The 19857-nt window shown below is 37.0% G+C and overlaps 1 protein-coding gene across 1 annotated transcript in view; it reads left to right on the top strand.

Moving 5' to 3' along the window:
• Window positions 1–19857, top strand: part of LOC127844334 (Golgi apparatus protein 1-like) — a 47689-nt gene that overhangs the window by 9324 nt on the left and 18508 nt on the right. Inside the window, exons 3-15 of the mRNA XM_052374442.1 lie at window positions 310–396; window positions 2083–2298; window positions 3557–3805; window positions 4143–4326; window positions 5263–5534; window positions 6865–6980; window positions 8106–8207; window positions 9071–9293; window positions 10534–10692; window positions 14820–14972; window positions 16769–16882; window positions 17653–17741; window positions 19009–19123. Of these exons, the coding sequence (XP_052230402.1) occupies window positions 310–396; window positions 2083–2298; window positions 3557–3805; window positions 4143–4326; window positions 5263–5534; window positions 6865–6980; window positions 8106–8207; window positions 9071–9293; window positions 10534–10692; window positions 14820–14972; window positions 16769–16882; window positions 17653–17741; window positions 19009–19123 (2079 nt within the window). The remainder of the gene's footprint in view (window positions 1–309; window positions 397–2082; window positions 2299–3556; window positions 3806–4142; window positions 4327–5262; window positions 5535–6864; window positions 6981–8105; window positions 8208–9070; window positions 9294–10533; window positions 10693–14819; window positions 14973–16768; window positions 16883–17652; window positions 17742–19008; window positions 19124–19857) is intronic.

Here is a 19857-nt window from a genome sequence, read left to right as displayed (position 1 = left end):
CAGACCTAGCTTTGAATTGTTTTTTGGCCGGTCTGATAAAGGTCAATCTCAATTACACTCACTGTGGCGAAGGTGTGTAAACCCTTGGGCAAAGGTTGAGGTCAAAGATCTAACATGTGAATGGTACTGCATGGTGAATAACTAAAGCATTATATACAATGTAGTAGACATGTTGGCTACAGGCATGTTACAAGTTTTTGAATGCAGTGAGATATTAAGATACAATTGAATATGTTATCATTGTACCTAATGTTGTTGATTGGTTTTGAGCTTCGACTACATGTCAATCTAGTCTTGCATGCTTTACAGTTAGTATGGGAGTACAAGCAAAACCTGACCAAGGATGACCGCTTTGAGTCTGGGGCAAATGAAGTGTGTAAGAAGGTCTTTGAAGAGGTAAGCGGCTTTGAGATTTGTTAAGACTAATTTTTATTTCATGAATGTTAATGAGTTTTTACAGCAATGATCTTTGGTATACCCTATTGAATTTCAAAGTTGTTCAAATTGTTCCATGACATATGTAGGTCACCAGAGCTAAACTAAACATACAAACTTCAAAAATCTTCTCTGAAACTGCAAGGGTTTGTGTTAATATGTTGGCTGTATTGAATTCTACCAATTTAGTGCGTTCTCTGAAATAAAAAATGTCTTCTGACTAAGTTTGTTAATGTCGTGCCATGGGGTCAAAAATGGTGACATCCCAGTCGTCACATGCTGTATAAAGACTTTTATAGAAAAATGACTAAAACAATCTTCTATAAACAGATGAAGCTCTGAGGTGTAATACATGTATTTGGCATTATACAATGTTTGTTCAGATCATTCTATTAAATTAAACATGGACCCACTCTGGTTTTAACTTATTTCCCTTTTGTGTATATTGACAAAACATAAAAAACCTTTTCTTCTGAAACCATTGGCACAGAAGTTTGGTATTTGGCATGTAGAATTTTAAGGTGGTTCTTTACAAAGTTTCTGCAAATCATGCCCTTTGGGTCAAACTGGCTCGCTCTTGGGGTTACTTGAAGCCATATTATTTGTACATGTATAATAAAAACTATAAAGGTCTTCTCCTTTGAAATCACATGGCACAGAGGTTTGGTATTTGGGATGTACATCTTATGTTGGTCTTCTAACAAATTTTTTCAAATCATGTTCTTGTGGTTGAAATTGAGGGTAGTAACTTCTTTCTCTTATCTCTTCTTAAACCTCAAGGTCCACAAGTTTGATATTTGTCATGTGTTGGTGGTCCTCTACCAAATTTGTTTTGCTGTGGTCAAAACTGGGCCTCCCCAGTACAAATTTCTCTTCAAAATTTGAAAGTGGTTTCGGAAACACCACATAAGCTGCTCAGAACAGATCAGTCCCCCAAAGTCTCAGGTGACCAACCATGGGCGTTTGGCACTCTTATGTAAAGAAAAACTGTAGCCAAATAGATTTAATCAGAAGCTAAATTTTTTAAACTGATTATCATTGGCTAGTACTTGCAGCGATTTTTTTCTCCTTTATAAAGTAACTGTAAATTAAAAAAAAAGGTACTTTCCCTATTGAGAAAAAAACTCAAAAATTCCCAATTGCTGTTTTAAATTTGTCCCAAAAGAAAGAAACATTTTTTCAATTTCGTTCAAAAAATAATTTATCTGCAAGTGGTCATATAAAATGAGCTCTGAAACTGAACATTTCAAGCCAAAATGCATATTATTGCATGTTTGAAGTGGTTTGTACAATTTATACCAAGAATTTATAAGACTCATAATTCCCAATTTGAAGATTTCACAATGCAAATTTTCCCGATTTCATGATTTTTCTCCCTATTTTTTCCAATTGTTTCTGTACCAGCTGACTTGTCAAAATGTTTGCGAGCAGGCAAGCCAGGCATGAGTAAATTTTTCAACCAGCATGCACAGTTTCCCTGCTTCTAAGTGTAACATTTCCTTTGTTTCAACTAACTTTGAGTTCTTCGGGGTGGTTTTTCATGATTGTAAAAGTAGTGAAAGTCCATGTCAGGTTAGAAATAGCACTGTCCCTTCACTTCAACATCTTGTCACACAAATACTTCAGTGAGAAATGGATGTGTTTTAGAACCCTGAGTGCCATGCCCTGCCCGCAGGTGTTGGGCAGCGTATCCCCTGCCTGATTGAGGTCATGGACAATGTCACAGATCCCGGCTGCCATCGCTTCCTTACCAAGATGGCAAACATTGTCTTTGGAGATTACCAGCTGGTCTGGCATTTTATGGAAAACTGTAAAGATGATATCAACAGCTTCAAGTGTGGAAGATTGGACAATGACCCTGATGTAAGTCTTTTATATTAAAAAAGGATATATGATTTGCTGATTCCCGTAGTAGTTAATCGCACAAACCTATTCATGGAATTAAACAAAAGTCACTATTTTTTCATCCAATCTCAACTTTTCTTTGTTCAAATGTTTGATGCGGCTGCTTTAATATCTCATGTTTCCGACCATGGTATCCTTTTGAAGTTTGATATTTTACAAAATCACTTTAGAATCTGCAAATCTGTTGATCCTTTATATGAACCATTCCATGTCTAAATGGGTATTGATATAACCCAGTCCATGCCTAAATGGGTATTAATATGACCCAGTCCATGCCTAAATGAGTATTAATATGACCCAGTCCATGCCTAAATGAGTATTAATATGACCCAGTCCATGCCTAAATGGGTATTAATATGACCCAATCCATCCCTAAATGGGTATTAATATGACTCAGTCCATGCCTAAATGGGTATTAATATGACCCAGTCCATGCCTAAATGAGTATTACTATGACCCAGTCCATGCCTAAATGAGTATTAATATGACCCAGTCCATGCCTAAATGAGTATTAATATGACCCAGTCCATGCCTAAATGGGTATTAATATGACCCAGTCCATGCCTAAATGAGTATTAATATGACCCAGTCCATGCTTAATGAGTATTCATATGACCCATTCCATGCCTAAATGGTATTAATATGACCCATTCCATGGCTTAATGGGTATTAATATGACCCATTCCATGCCTAAATGAGTATTAATATGACCCAGTCCATGCCTAAATGAGTATCATGTCAAATGTGGCCAGCTTAGCTCCAACCTTAATGCAAGTTCTCTTAGGCTGGCCAGGAGCTACCATGTCTGCTATAAAAATCACAACAAGTTTCATAGTATCATAAGCTGACGTTATGTATCCTCATCAGAGTGTACGGACCTGAGCCATATCTGGGGCAACCATGTGCGCATATGTTCCAAGGCCCATTTTCGCATGAGTTGGCTCATATAACTCTGGCCTTGTTAAGTTTTAGTCAGTGTCAACTCTTAATGTCCAGTTAACAGTTTTCAATCATCATAAAACCTCTTTAAACATAACAGTTTGATAACCTTAACTCCTTAGCCCAGATTGATGATCAATTTAATTGTATAGGGAACAGCATAGAAATGGTGTTTATTAGGATTGCCTGTTTGATATTTTATCCTCATAGTTGAGGTTTTAAGTTCGTAAAATTACAATTTTCAACATTGTTGCTATAGCTAGACATTTGCTTTCAGAAAATGCATTCTCAAGGGAAGACTATACTTTGCTTAGCAAGGCAAATTGGCATGCTGAAGAACCCAGAGTGTCGAAAGCAAGTCCTACGAGTTGCTGAGTTGCAGTCAGACGATTACCACATGGATCGCTCACTGTACTATGCGTGTCGTGACGCAAGGGAGATGTTCTGTGGTCAAGTGCATTCTGGGAACGGAAAAGTGTTTGAATGCCTGTTTAAAAACAAAATGCATCCTGAGATGCCTTCAAAGGTATTAATGTGTTTTTGCAGATTTGTTTCTGAAATAGTGCTTAATGTTCATGTTTGTGTATGAAGGTTTTGACAATACTTTTTAATGATTTTTAGAGAAAAGTGTTTGCCAACACCTTCATTTATCTCAGTTGGACTCGTCATACCTGTCAAATTATTTTAGAGTCCAAGATTTAGTTAAGACAGAAGTTAAACTAGTGAAAGAGTTCTTTTAATGGTTTAAATTGTTGCTCAAGCCTCAAAACTTGTAAGGTAAGATCATTCTCAAATGAACTAATGAACTTAATTATGTACTCTTTTTAAGGCTTAACAAGGTCTTTAAATAAAACTATTTCCAGTGTAAGGACCTACTCCAAGTGCGCCAGAAACTAATTGCAGAAGATGTCAAAGTGGAGAAATCGTTCTACGACGCATGTCATGCTGATATCATCAAGAACAAATGTATCGCTGGAATGGACACAGCTGGGGGTCATGCTCAGCGCTCCACTATCCTCCTTTGCCTGGAGAACGGTTTGAAGCAAGGTATTTCAGGCTGACAAAATTGTTGATTCTTTTGGTGGTTTACTCTTTTGTGCCCTGTACACACTTGGAAGACTGTGACCAGTTCTAGTCTGGGCAGGTGATGGTAGCTGTCCTGTGACAGTTAAGTTCTGAACAGGCTATTAATGACGGTTTTCATTACTTCTAGACAGACTCTGTTCTTCTGGCCATAATTTCTGAATATTTATTAAGTCGGTTTTATGATTAATTTGCTTACGTTGCATATTTTAAGGAGTTATATGAAGAATTTGTTTTTGTTGCATATTAAAAAAGCATAAATCTTGTTTATTTTACAACAAAGTTTCATTTATAACTTGTGATATATTTTCATTTATAGTTTCATTTGCTTTATTGCACTTTTTTGGAAGTGAGCTTTGGCTAATTTGGCTGATCCGGTTTAAACTGACTTAAGAATATTCAAGAAATCAGAGCCTGTTGGTCTTCTTAGCTCCCAGCCTTGTAACTCGCAGTCTGTTCAGGCTTTATGCTGTTTGCTGCTGATCAGTACCTAAGGATTGGAAATGAAGCCTTTAAAACTTGAATCTAGTAAGAAAGGTCTTTAACTTTCTAAGCGACTACAAATGCGTAAAAATACTTATCTAAGTGGTAAAGGGTTAAAATAATATACCAAGCATGTGTATCCTATGGAGACGATGTGTTGCACACAATATCTGGGTCCTGAGCTGATAGGTCAAGGTCAATGGTCGTTTTAAAATAATGATAACAATTCCGATGGAATTCTAGGCAACACACTTCCAGTTTTGCAGACAGGAATCTTAGTGAAATTTCACAATTAAATTGAGAACAATTCTGGTATGCATATTTGGCATTTAGTACAGATGAGAAAGACAGAGCCATATAAGCAGAACAAAAAATATGTAAATTGTGATGATTTTTTTGAATTCCTTGCAATTTCAGGCGTCAAGCCAGCAGGAGAATGTATGACACAGATGAGCTTGCTCAGGAAATCTTTGATGGAGGACTATCAGATAACACCAGAGATTGTTTCCAACTGTGGCCTCGAGATTGACAAGTTTTGTCGTATGCAGGCAGGCTTGGATGAACAGGGCGGCACCATTCACTGTCTCATGCAAATGGCAAACCCCAGGGAGAGGGATAGGAAGAATCAGAAAGATCATCCTCATGCTATGGATCCTAGAGAAGATTTCAGACCTGAATGCAAAGCAGCAGTAAGTATACTCTTTAATGATGTATAAAAAATAGTCAGAGTTGTAGTGTCTGTAAAATTGTCATTGAAAGTGTATACATTTGTGTTGAATTATGCTATTTCTTCATATAAATAAATGTTTAAAAAATACTGTTCTTAGATTCTGGTGTCATGTCTGGGGCACACATAGTGAGTGTACATGTACATACATACATTCGAACATTATTATTTCAAAGTCTATGGAACATTTCAGAAATGTATGCAGTTTGTGAAAATTGTCACAATTAATGAGCGAGTGGGGTATGTCCGTGAAAAAAAGCAGGTCTCAATTAAGAAGGCAACAATGCATTTATGATAGTGAAATGAGTGTTAAATATGTTCAAAGAAATGCATTTTACATTGGAAATACTTATAAGTACAATTGAAAGAAATTTGATTTTACTTTTAATTATGAAAAACAAATTATCAATAGAAAATACTAGAAGAAATCAGTTGTACCTTACAATTTACAAAGTTTGAAATCAAAGTGTTCAACTGTATTAGCTGCCCTCTGTGAAAAGGGGGTTTAATGCACCTGCGTAAAGAATCATCCCAGATTAGCCTGCGCAGTCTGTACGTGCTAATCAGGGACGACACTTTTTGCCTACACTAGATTTTTTAGAAGAGACTTACTTTAGAGGTTAAATATCATAAATGCGGAAAGTGGTGTCCCTGATTAGCCTGTGTGAACTGCACTGGCTAATGTGGGACGACACTTTACACACATGCATTAAACCGCCTTTTCACAGAGCCCTTATGTATGATAATGCAGTTGGCAGGCTAGCTTGCTAGAACAGTGAACCATAAATTGGTCCTCAGTCTTGCAACAAAATGTGTGTGGGGATTGTTTATGAAGTCCTTTCCGCTGATATTTTCCCATCCCTCTGATTCAAGTAGGGCAGTTGTCAGTTACTTAACCCTTTGCATGCTGGGAAATTTGTCGTCTGCTAAAATGTCGTCTGCTTAATTTTTAAAATTAGCATTTTCTTCGATTTTTTTTCAAAGAATATTATCAGAATAGCAAACAGTTTGGATCCTGATGAGATGCCATGTTCTGTGGCGTCTCATCTGGATCAAAACTGTTTGCAAACGCCTTCAAAATTTGGTTCCCGCACTGAAAGGGTTAAGTTTGTGCACTGAGTATACTGGTTAACCAGCTAACCCAGGTAAAGTGTGAGTTGGAGAACCAAGCCCTGTTATATGACTGAAATACTGCACAAAAGCCAACAAAACAAGGAAACAAACATTACTATGCAGTACATATTTCATTTTTCTGCCGCATTATGATTTATGCCCCAACGTGTATATTTAAGTTGGAAGATTTACTGAAGGAAGCAGATGTTGCGGAGGATGCTAGTGTTGATGGTGTGTTGATGACAGCATGCAGCAAGATGATCAATGGAGAATGCAAAGGGAAAATCCGTACAGAGTAGGTCATTTCAGAGGACTAGATTGGTCATTTGTATTGCATTTCGGGTACATTATTACAACAAATTTAACCCTTTAACACTTAAATACGTATTTTGACGCATTTATAGTCCTTTAGAAAGTTACATTCAATTCATTCCTTTATTACTAAATTCAAGTTTTAAAGGCTTCCAACCCATAGATACTGATGAGCAGCAAACAGCATAAAACCTGAACAGACTGCAAGTTGCTCGCAGGCTGTTTTGGTTTAAGGCTGTTTGCACATAGCCATTTTCACTTTGCCTCTGAGTGGGAAAGGGTTAATATATATTTGTTAAGCCCAGTTGTGTTTTTTATTTTTTGCAAACACTGAATGATCTTAAAGATTTTTATGCCCCCTTATAATGTTTTATATTTGGTGTGCTCCATCATATCCTGCAAGCTGTTATGGTGAAAAACGCAATGATTGTGTCACAGTCAGTCTACCTTGTACTTGTTCTTACATGAAACATTTAAGTCATTACACATGTTATAACTATAAGTAAAATTAAAACTGAACTGTTTGATAAGTTTTTGTTCGTTTTATTGTTTGGCTGAAGTGCATTTAACAATTTTTTTCTTAGTATATATTATTATTTTCTTTACCATTCTTTATATATGATTGAATATCCCTATTATGAATCGTTTGCTATTAACTGTTGTGTAAGTGTTGTGTTGGGTTCAAAGTCTCCACAAGGGTTGACCACAAAGCTGTTTCAAAATATGTTCCAAACAACATTTTCATGACCAATCCTTGTATATAAGAAAATGAAGAGTATGTACCAAAGGGATCGGACATAAGCAAGTCACACTATTGAGTACTGTGTTATATATTATTTGATTAAAAATCAAGCAATTATTTGAGCCATGCTCTGTGAAAAAGGGGTTTTATGCATGTGCTTTAAGTGTCGTCCCAGATTAGCCTGTGCAGTCCGCACAGGCTAAGTTGGGACAACACTTTCCGTCTAAACTGGATCTTTGCTAAGAAGATACTTTTAAAATGAACAATACAATAAAAGCGTCAAGTGTTGTCCCTGATTCTGGGACGATTCTATACGCACATGCATTAAACCCCTTTTCACAGATGGAGGCCTATTTTTATATTCAGACTTATGAACTGCCTGATTGAGAACATTGATGCTGATGACATGACTGAGCCGTGTGAGGACAAACTCATTGAAATACAGTACTTCATTGTCAGGGACTTCAGGTAGTGTTCACACTTTGTGTTGTAAAAATAAATATGTCTGTGTTTTAAATATTTGTATAACCCTGCAAACATGATTTTGGAGGGGTTATGATAGAGTCACTTTGATGGTTGGTCCTTGGCATTTATTGCATCAGGTAAGTTAAGCAATTAATTAAATTGAAACATAAAATAAGTTGTGACCATGGAGTGTTTTTGTACTTTTTTTGTACATATTTGGATGAATTTCTCTTCGCTGAATTGCACTTCATTGGTCGATTTTTATGCCCCAGATGGAATGATCAGCGGGTATATTGTTTTTGGCCTGTCTGTCTGCCTATCTGTCATTGTGTGTGTGTGTCTGTCCCAAAACTTTAACCTTGCTCATAAAATGGAAACTCTTGGGTCTATGTTCTTTAAACATCACATGTGCATGCATCTCATTGAGATCTACAATCAAACATGGTTTGAGTTAACTAGGTCAATGGTCAAGGTCACTGACCTTTACATTCAAAATATAACCTTGTTTCTAAAATAGCTGCCGTGCTGCTTCAAAGTGCAGTTGGGGGCATTGTGTTTCACAAACACAGCTCTTGTTTAAAATAATGTGAAATATGTAAAAGAACCCATAAAACCCAATCACCCTGTAAAATTATCAGTAAAATTTTAAAACATCTGAGCCTGAGCGCCACTTCAGAAGTAGCATTTGCTCATTTATTAATGCATCTCAAAAAAGAGGTGGCGCCCGTGATTAACGGCCGTGTTATCTGCACAAATCCATTTTAATATTTGTAAACTTGTATTGTGTAATTTTCCCTCAATTGGGAAAGTTTCTTTTACTGATGCATAATAAAAAAATGAAACAAATCGCTGCCTTGTGATTTCAGACTGGATGCTGACCTGTACAAGCAGTGTCATGAGGATGCCGTTAATTTGTGCAAGGCCCCTAATGACTGGTGGGCAAATAAGGGTAACAAAGCAACTGCAGAGACCGATCCAGATGTGTTCCCATGTCTGTACCGTCATCTGCCAAACAAGCTCCAGGAACACAAGCAGGCCATGATGGACCACGATGACAATGATGATGATGAGGAAGAGTTTAAGCCTGACGTATGTTGTTTTAAGGGTCAGGTGGTTTAATAATTAACAGGAGACATTTAAACGTGGTTCTCTAATTACATCGTTGAAATCATGCCCCGAGGTCTAAATTGGTGCTACTAAAGGGTTTACTTTTTATGCCCCCGGATCGAAAGATCGGGGGCATATTGTGTTTTGCCTGTCTGTCTGTCTGTCATTCATTTATTCATTTTGTGTGTCCCAAAACTTTAACCTTGGTTAAAGTTTTGCAATCACTTTTGCATTATTGCAGATAGCAACTTGATATTTGGCATTCAAGTGTATCTCACGGAGCTGTACATTTTGAGTTATGAAAGCTCAAGGTCATCCTTCAAGGTCAAAGGTCAAATAAATGGCTTCATAGCAGCATCAAAACTTTAACCTTGGTCATAACTTGTGCAATATTTAAGATAGCAACTTGATATTTGGCATGCATGTGTATCTCATGGAGCTGCACATTTTTAGTGGTGAAAGGTCATCCTTCAAGGTCAAAGGTCAAATATATGGCTTCAAAGCGTCGCAATGGGGGCATTGTGTTTCTGACAAACACATCTCTTGTTTTTAATTTAAATATGAATATAGAAAATTGTTTAATTTCTTCTAATAATGTTTTATACCACATTAATTCTTTGTCATACATAGTAAGAAATTAAGATAAAAACTACAGATATTACACAAATATCCCCAAATCTACACATAAACGTTTAGTTTCTTGTTTGGAACGAGTGACCTAGGACCATAAGGCCTGCTTATTACATACGTTTCAGGAGGAATCCTGGAGTTGTTAAATATTTTGGTCAAAATAGCAGGGACACGTACATGCTTCCCTGGGCTAAATGAAACCACTGTATACCTTAGACTGTAAGCTTGTTTAGCTGTGGGATGGTTTTATTTCTTCAGTTCTTAGTATAAAAATTAAAAAAAACTCTGTTCTTTGGTGTAAAATAAATCTAAAACCCCAAGTAGTATTCAAGTTAAAGATCGCTTAATTGACCATTTGCTAGGGAATTATAAAACATATCATATTCCAACAAACATTCATATAAAATTATAACTTTTACAAGATGTGTCCTTTAGCCAATTTTGTTCTTTTTGTCTTAAATGTTCATGCAAAGTCCATTGAAATTCAAGTCTTTCAATTACCTCACCCATGAGGCTGACACCACTATCTTAAGTACACATGCCCACTGAGATTGGATGAATATCTCATAATAAGTTTTGATGATAATTTCAGGAACTCCCAAACCCACTCAGCAGGCAATGTGAACAGGAAGTGAGACGAGTGATGCGACATCGTGCCAAAAGTATCGACCTCGAACCAAGTCTGGAGGCAAAGTGTCTAACTGATCTTGCAGTGTTGTGCTCTGACCTTGAACATTATGGCAAGGGAAAGGTAGGGCAAAGTTGCATTGTGCTATAATGTGCCATTCTTCATATAACACTTGCCTGGAGAAGCAATTTATTTGTCCCAGCATCTCCTTATTGTCCCCTACCGATGAAACTGGAGGGGACTTATTGTTTGCGCTCTGTCAGTCTGTCAGTCAGTCTGTCTGTCACACTTTTTTGGATCCTGCGATAACTTTAAAAGTTCTTCATATTTTTTCATGAAACTTCAAATTTGGATAGATGGCAATATGAAGATTATGCACGCCATTTCATTTTGTTCCTATGTCAATAATTATGTTTGCTATGGCAACAAATATAAAAAAATAAAAAAATCTGACAATGGTGGAGTTTCACCGGTAGGGAACCATATTGCTTGGCAATCTCTTGTTCCTAGAGGCATATAGCTGTATGCCTGTCCTTTATTAAATCTGTCTGTACCAGCTAAACGCTTGATGACACATTTGGTATTTCTTCTATACCTTTGTCTACTAAGCTTTGAAACATGCATGGCTGTTCGATTGGGGCAATCTCAACACACCCATATCACCTGACATTATTTTGATCTCAATATTGATCTTCTTTTGGAAAATAAATAATTCATAAGGTTCAAATGCTTAGTTAACCAAAAAATGAAGTGTTTGGTCTTAAATCAATATAGCCTGTTTTCCTGTCTATTCGTCCACCTAAGAGGTTGAACGCGTGCATGCGCCATACATGTTGATATGGATGAATGAAACTATTACACAAAGTTCAAGCAATATCTTATCTATAAGTTTAAACAACAAAAACATGTTGATAACTTCGGTAACACAACTTATTTACTTACGAAAAGGTTGCTGTCAACAAATCAGAATCATCCAAACATTTCCTATGTATTCGTTCACATCATTCGATGACGTCACGCGCACACAATTTGAGGCCTCGGAAGGGGAAATACAGATCAGTGAATTGCACTATGACTGAGCCCTTTCGCCACGAGAATATATTACATATGCCGTCCAAAATTATATTTCCTTTCATTAATCATAAAATAAACACAAATAACAACTGTAGAAATAAGATACACATCTAAAAAACAATAAACTTTGTAATATTAACAACAACAAAAAGATAACAAACTTTGTCTTTCGAAGTTTAAATAATGCAGTGAATGCACCGAAAAGCGTCCCCCCTCCTCAAGACTCTTTTCTTGTCACAGAAAGCAAGGTGAACCCAATGTCCGCACTCATCACACTGTGCCAAGTTGACTATTTTAATAAACGAATTTTCGTCAGCTCTGCGAGGATAAAAAAGTCCACGTACGCAGCAGACCTCGCTTTCCCCTTCTGAATCCGTTGAGTTGTCACTGTCATTTATGTGAATGTCATGTATGTGAATGACATTTAACCCACTTGTAGAGGGCTGTGAACTTTTTATGAGCTGCGGAAACGCTGGGGTCACGTCATCCTTTTGGGAGGAATACAAGTCTATTTCTTCAATGTACTGCTCGCTCGTGATTTCCTTACCACCAGGGTTTGGTTTAGAAAGTTTTTTTCTCTTATTCATGCAGTTACATTTCTTCTTATCTGTTTGCACAGTTGTTTTATTTTTTTCTGCTTCTGCCTTTTTTTGTAGATAAGCATCGATTGCCTCTTTTCCTGAACAAAGTGCATTTATCTTTTGAAGCGGTGTCTCGTCTCTAAATGCTTCACACGGATATAATTGGTTCTGTGAAATTGCTGTCTGGTCAAGTGGATATATGCCTGTTTTCTTAAAGGCAGACACAATGTTCCACGGACTCATAGCCTTAAGATACGCTTGACAGGCGATGGCAGCTATATCGTACTTAGTTACGATTTTACCCATGTTGGTTTTCATGTACGCAGCACATTCGCTGTAATAAAACCGCTTGAATGGCCCGAACACTGCGACATCAAGAGGTTGTAAAACATGTGAAGTGTGCGCCGGTAAAACAAATATGTGTATGTTGATGGAAAGCGCCCATTGGATCAACTCGGATGATGTATGAGTTGTATGTCCATCAAGTATAAGTAGGACGAGTTGGTTCTCGTGGTCCCGTTTTACATGTTTTAGAAAATGGATTTTTAGGTAATCCTGAAAAACTGTGGTCGTTGACCACCCGGAATCGGACATAGCATAACCGGCCCCAGCAGATGCACCTTGCATTAAGTTTTCGTTGAATCTTTTACCTGTAAAATTATAACATATTATTTAGATTTAAGTCCGAAACATATCGGTAGTATTGATCGAAAAAGAAGTAATATCATTTGGTCACTATCAATCTATCGTTTTAAATGAGATACATATTGAGTTTCTCTTTCTTTTACAGTGTTTTTTTACTTATAACGTCATGTTCGTAATAAAAAATTGTTTGACGTAAAATTGTATAAACTATAGTTAATGGCATAGATATTCGATATTCGTTTTTATACCTCACCTTTAAAAACAAAGTAGGGAGGTATGTTGCTTCCAGCTGCGTTGGCACATGCTATGAGGGTCGTCGTTGCTGATCGTGGGGACGTTACTGAATGTGGTTTTTCATTGGAAGGGGCAATAATATTTGGCGGTCTGTGCTCTGGACTTATGCCAGTCTCGTCCATATTAAATATCAGGTCTGGCCTGTTTTCAAGATGTAGGGTGTCAATGGTATTCTTAAGATTGTGAAAGTATGTCTGAACGGCGTCTGGGGTAGTATTTTTCGCTCTGTTAGAATCCAGAGCAGATGGCTTTAGTGTTGAAAGCCTTTCTCTCCAACGTCCCAAGAAACCATAAAGCCAACAGTTACTTAGGGGTTTGTCTCTTTTCCTTCTTCCAAGATTGAACGCCAGTTCGCCGGCAAGTTTTTTCATTTCCATATTTGAATACCCGTATCCCAATCTTGCACATTGTTCCGCATGTTCTACCAGCCCCAGTTCCTCTTCTGTCTCAAATACGGTTTCCCTCGCAAAATCTTCAGGATCAACCTTGCCAGAGACTCTGTCTCTCAATGTCTGGTAGGGGACACCATATTCCCTCGCCGCCTTGCGCAGAGACGATCTATGTTTCTTTACATCATAGTAAGCCTTTAGAATTTTATCTTTTGTATAGTTTCTATACTTGCCATGATATCTGGATGGAGTGGGCTTTTGAACGAAAGAAATGATTAGGAATTATCGGGCTCAACAATTGTAGAGTTTGCAAAAAGATAAACGCCATAACGTTAATTGAAAATTAATTGACTACAGACATCGCAGTGACCCCATTGCGGGCCTCAATTTTTGAGCTAAAGCATCTTTGTGACTTGATAAAATTACATCATTTGATCCGGGCAATCCAAACAGCCTTGCAGACGGAAAGACAAACGTAAACACGGAGAAAAATTGTGAATTATATGCATATTTCATTAAAAGGTTGACTGTTTTGGGCGAAAGGTTGGTTTATATTTTGAAAAATAGTTAAATTGAATAGATTACCTACGTTTTTAGTTGGCATTTTTCACATATCTGGGGAGCAAAATATCTCCTGTCAAAACTTGTATAAAAACCAGGCACGCGCGACCGTTCGGATTGCGGCAAATTTCGCGTGAAGATTGTTCACGAATAGATAGGGCTGAACGAATAGATAGGAAAGAAGGCTAGCTGGAAACAAAGCATTGATACATTCATGGGTTTTAATTATGAACAGTCTTAACACACCCACATGACCTTTATTGGACCTTGACATTGACTTACTTTTTGACAAAGACTAATTCAGGCTTTCTAAATTCATGGTGAACCGAAAATGATGCATTTTGTCTAACATCCATGCTACTCGACCTTTACATTGACACACTTTTAAACTTAGTCTAATTCAGAATGTCTAAATGTGTTCACTTAAAATAGTGCATTATGTCTAACATTTAAACATTTTGTTGAAAATCTTTGATACTTCCATGTATGCTGTTTATTAACACATTAAACACACCCACATCACTTGACCTTATTCTGATATTGACTGCGGCCTACTTTTGGACATAGACTTATTTTAACTGGCTCATCAATCAGTACAAACCCAGCTTCCACTGTGGAAATATGCGTTTATCAAACGCAGCATCTTTTCTTCTCTGCTTGTTTTTTCCTGCAGCTTTTACTAACTGTTTACATGTTTTTTTTCCAGGAACTGAAATGTCTTCAAGATAGGTATGAAGATATAAACGATAAAAAATGCAAAGCTGAAGTTCGTAAGTTCATCCGTGATGAGGACGAAGACCTCGATCTGGACACGATTCTCATGAAGGCTTGCACTCCAATGATCAAACGCTTCTGTGAAGTAAGAATGTGTTTATGACAACAAGTTTTGATGCCCCCAGTAGGGTAGCTTATAGCAGTCTGTCAGGCATTCCATTTTCTCGAAGTTTTTTACACAACTCTTTAAGATATTGAGCAGGTTTTAGGTATGTGAGTCTGCCTACATGACTTACAGATGAAGTGTGGGTTTCGTTCTGGTCCATCAATTTTTGACGAAGTTATGGGCCTTGGACTAATTTATTTTATGGTCACATTCCTGTGGAACAGCAGTTACTGTTTTAAACTAGGTTTTCCGAAGGAAAAAACTGGTTATTAGATTGGCGAATGCGGGCGGGCTGGCTGGCTGGCTGGCTGGCTGGCTGGCGGGCTGGCGGAACAAGCTTGTCCGGGCCATAACTTTGTCGTTCATTGTGAGATTTTAAAATCATTTGGCACATTCGTTAACCATCATTAGATGGTGTGTCGCGCGAAAAAATTACGTCAATATCTCCAAGGTCAAGGTCACACTTTGAGTTCAAAGGTAAAAAATAGCCATAAATGAGCTTGTCTGGGCTATAACTTTGTCATTCATTATGAGATTTTAAAATCATTTGCAGTCTTCGAAATAAGCACATGCCCGATCGCCCGTGGCGAGTAAAATTACTGCCGGGCACATACAAAAATTCACGTTTGTGGCCCGCCGGGCATGTAAATTATTGAAGCCAATTGACAGTTTATAAAAAAAATCGTAAGCGGTTTTTGATATTTGCAGATCTATTTTTCAATTTTGCGAACAAACACCTTGCCGTAAGTTGTAAAACAATGAAATTTGATTGGTTTAACAACACGCACCTGCTTGCACACGTCATCGTTATTGTTTTTGACCGATGCAGTTTGGTCACATTCAGTTCTTATCGACGGTTTCTCTAGACATTAATCGAGATGATGCTTTTTGAATCGATCATTTCAATCAAGTAATACGCTTCCGATTTTGTCAATGTAAAGAAATGTCATTGTCGACATAGAGGCTATGCAGTATCTTAGGTATGTTGATGGGGCTAAGCCCGATAAAGCACTTCCAAAATAGAAAATTGACAATGATTTAGAGGAAAAGGAAGCCAAGAAATGGTACGAGGACACCAGAGAACGCTCTTTTCAAGAGCACTGGTGTAACGATCGACCGTCTTAATTCTAGTGACTGATAAGATGTTATTGTATTCACTACTATTGAAACAAATGTTCTGCTTTACTATGTGTAGCATGTAAGTGTTAAAATGTTGTGATTTTGTTATAATTTTGGTTAAAAAAGTTTGGGCATGTAAAAAATATGTTGGGCATGTAAACATTCTTAAGTAACTGGCCCGACTTGCATGTAACTTTTCAAAGCTAATTTCGAAGACTGCATTTGGCACATTTGTTCACCATCATGGGACGGTGTGTCGCACGAAAGAATCACGTCAATATCTCCAATGTCAAGGTCGCAATGACTAAAAATAGATTTATTTTAAAACAAACTTACAAAGGGGGTTAATTGTGTTTGTTCATTTCAAAAGTTCAGTTTGAGTTGTCTCCCTTTATCAGATTTTTTTTCACAATGAAAACCTGGTTTTGTGACAATTTTGTCCCTTGTTATAAATGTGCCAAGAACTCTTATTGTTTGCGCCCTTGTTTCACTTATCAGTAGACAACATAGATTTATTATTTACAATGCAATGCTTATAATTAATTTAACTTTATATCTAAACATGTTCAATGAAAACGAAATATTTATTGTTACAGTTGTTTGATATTCATTATTGTAAACTGAAGACATTAATTTAGTTCTGTATTTACTTTTAGGGCATTTTAGACAACAACGCAGATGCCTCCAATGTTATGAACTGCCTAATTGAGAACAAGAATCACAGAGATATGAACTCAAAATGCAAGGCTGGAATAGAACACCATCAGATTGTGAGTATTACATAAATCTTGCTTGTTTCTTTAGTTTTATGTGTTATTTAAAGGAGATAGTACAGTACTTGAACAATGCAGTGCATAGATGCTAATAATTTTTGTTTGTGATTTATTTCTGTCTCATAGAATTACTGTTTACTTATCATAGTATGATTTTAAGTTTAAGGCTTTGCATTTACATTATTATACCCCCACAAACGAAGTTTAGGGGGGTATATAGGAGTGAGCTTGTCTGTCTGTCTGTCTGTCTGTCTGTCTGTCTGTCTGTCTCTCTGTCTGTCTGTCTGTCTGTCTGTCTGTCTGTCGGTCTGTCTGTTGGTCTGTCGGTTGGTTCGTATTAAGTGTCCGCTCTCTAATTCAAGTTGTTTTCATCTTATCTTCACCAAACATGTTTTATTCAGTGCTTCAGCCAGGATTTGACAATGGCAGTGTGGCCTTTCATTAAAAGGACATTTAAGCTTATGCTTTTGTATTATCCCTCAGGCATAATTTAAATAACGTGTTATACATGTATCTTTCTTTTACTTTTTCTTTGAAGTCATTGTTTTTATAATTCATAATAAAACAAGTTGTGTAAATTTATATAATTTTATAAACTACTAGTACAATGTGCTGTACAATAAGGTTATCAAATCATAAGGGCATGTCGGAGCTCGGAGGAGACAGGGTGGGACCTTTCGGTATGGTCACATTTTGAAAGGCCTTTTAGAAAAGAGTTATCATTTAAGTAAAAAACTGCATTATATTATTGTTGTTTATGTGTGCAGATCCAAATGAAGGACTACACATTTTCTCACAAGTTCCGAGAAGCATGCAAGAAAGATGTTCTAGAGCACTGTAGAAAGAGCCAAACAAAGTAAGTTTAAAAAAAAAAATCAATTGTTATTTTGTGCTCTTAAATCATAAGTTACAGTTTTTATGTCCTCGGATCGAAAGATCGGAGGCATGTCTGTCTGTCTGTCTGTCATTCATTCATTGTATGTGTGTGTCCCAAAACTTTAACCTTGGATAAAGTTTTGCAATAACTTGTCCATTATTGAAGATAGCAACTTGATATTTGGCATGAATGTGTATCTCATGGAGCTGAACATTTTGAGTAGGGAAAAGTCAAGGTCATCTGTCAAGGTCAAAGGTCCAATATATAGCGGCAAAATAGGGGGCATTGTGTTTCTGACAAACACATCTCTTGTTTTGTTAAATCCTAACTGACTAAGATTATTGTCCCCTACCGGTGAAACCCAATAAGGGGACTTATGGTTTGCGCTCTGTCCGTCAGTCCGTCACACTTTTCTGGATCCTGTGATAACTTTAAAAGTTCTTCATATTTTGTCATGAAACTTTAAACATGGATAGATCGCAATATGGAGATTATGCATGTCATTTCATTTAGTTCCTATGTCAGGAATTCTGGTTGCTATGGCAGCAAATAAATAAAAAAATCTGGCAATGGTGGAGTTTCACCGGTAGGGGACCATATAGCTTGGCAATCTCTTGTTCTTTATTTATTACTAGCCATATTGAAAAATGTGAGTTTTCCTGTAGAATCAATATTAGACATTCATAAGATTAAGTTTTATTACTTATATTACATTAATAAAATTTCCTTTTTTAGTCCCCTTCCGGTTTCAGCGGAGGGGACTTATGGTTTGCGCTCTGTGTGTCCGTCAGTCAATCAGTCAGTCAGTCAGTCAGTCAGTCTTTCACACTTTTCTGGATCCTGCGATAAATTGAAAAGTTCTTAATATTTTATCATGAAACTTCAAACATGGATAGATGGCAATATGGACATTATGCACGTCATTTCATTTTGTTCCTACGTCAAAAATTCTGGTTGCTATGGTAACAAATATAAAAACAAAAAATTATATTTCTGACAATGGTGGAGTTAGTAGGGGACTTATATTGCTTGACAATAGTCTTGTTATGTCATATGTTACACATAATAGACATTGAAATTTGCAAAAAAAAATGGCACAAGTTGAATTGAGAGCTTTTAGTAATTAGACATGTGCAACCAATAGCAATCTTTATCTTCTTGTGCCTTTACTGTTAAGTACGCAGATTTCTTAATTAAATGCATATACTTTGGACAAATATTGATACCCTTTACTACCTACAAACAGGGCGGACGTGGTATCCTGCCTTAGTGAGATTGTTCGCAACAATATCCTATTAGAACAGTCGCACAATATCAGTCAAGATTGCAGGGAGGTACTGAAGATTGACCTGCTGCAAATGGTATGCTTACATGTGACCCGTGTCTTGTGAACATTTGTCTGATGCCATAAGTGACCTGTGTATTGTGAACATGTGTCTGGTGCCATATGTGACCTGTATCTTGTAAAAATGTGTTTTGGCCATATGTGACCCCAGTCTTGTAAACATATGTCTTGTGCCATATGTGGCCAGTATTGCTTCAGACCAGCCTGTGCAACTGTGCAGTCTGGTCAAAGGCTACCATGTCCGCTATAAAGTCATGCAAGGTTTTGCAGTCTTATTAGTAGATAGCATAGCTCCTGACCAGACTGTGTTAATGCGCAGGCTAGTCTTGAGCTAGGCTGATCGCAAATGGCATAAGACGCATATTTGAATGACATAGCTCTATTTTTATCTAATGAACTGTTATCATGTAACATAAAGTGGTAGAATGTGAACAGTTTTTGGTGAATGGCAAGTTTGTGTTAATCAAGCTTTTCATTGAGGCCATGCACTGTCTGTAGCGTATTTCCATAATTTATCTATGTTACAAAATGCCATTCAATACATAAAAAAGAACATTCAGAGAGTATTTGTATAATGTATTTGAATACTGTTAGGTTTGTTCATAGTCATTAACAAGTGTGGGTCAACTTTTTCAAATGGCTCTAAGACTCTTGGGCAGAATTTAAAGAAACTTTACAAAAATGTTTCTTGGGTGGTCTTACATGAAAATATTTTAAATGATTCTGGTTTGCAGATTAATTAGATCATTG

This window comes from Dreissena polymorpha, chromosome 9 (assembly GCF_020536995.1).
Source record: "Dreissena polymorpha isolate Duluth1 chromosome 9, UMN_Dpol_1.0, whole genome shotgun sequence".
Taxonomy (NCBI): Eukaryota; Metazoa; Mollusca; class Bivalvia; order Myida; family Dreissenidae; genus Dreissena; species Dreissena polymorpha.
The sequence above is the reverse complement of the archived record's forward strand: the minus strand, read 5'-3'. Positions and strand labels throughout refer to the sequence as shown.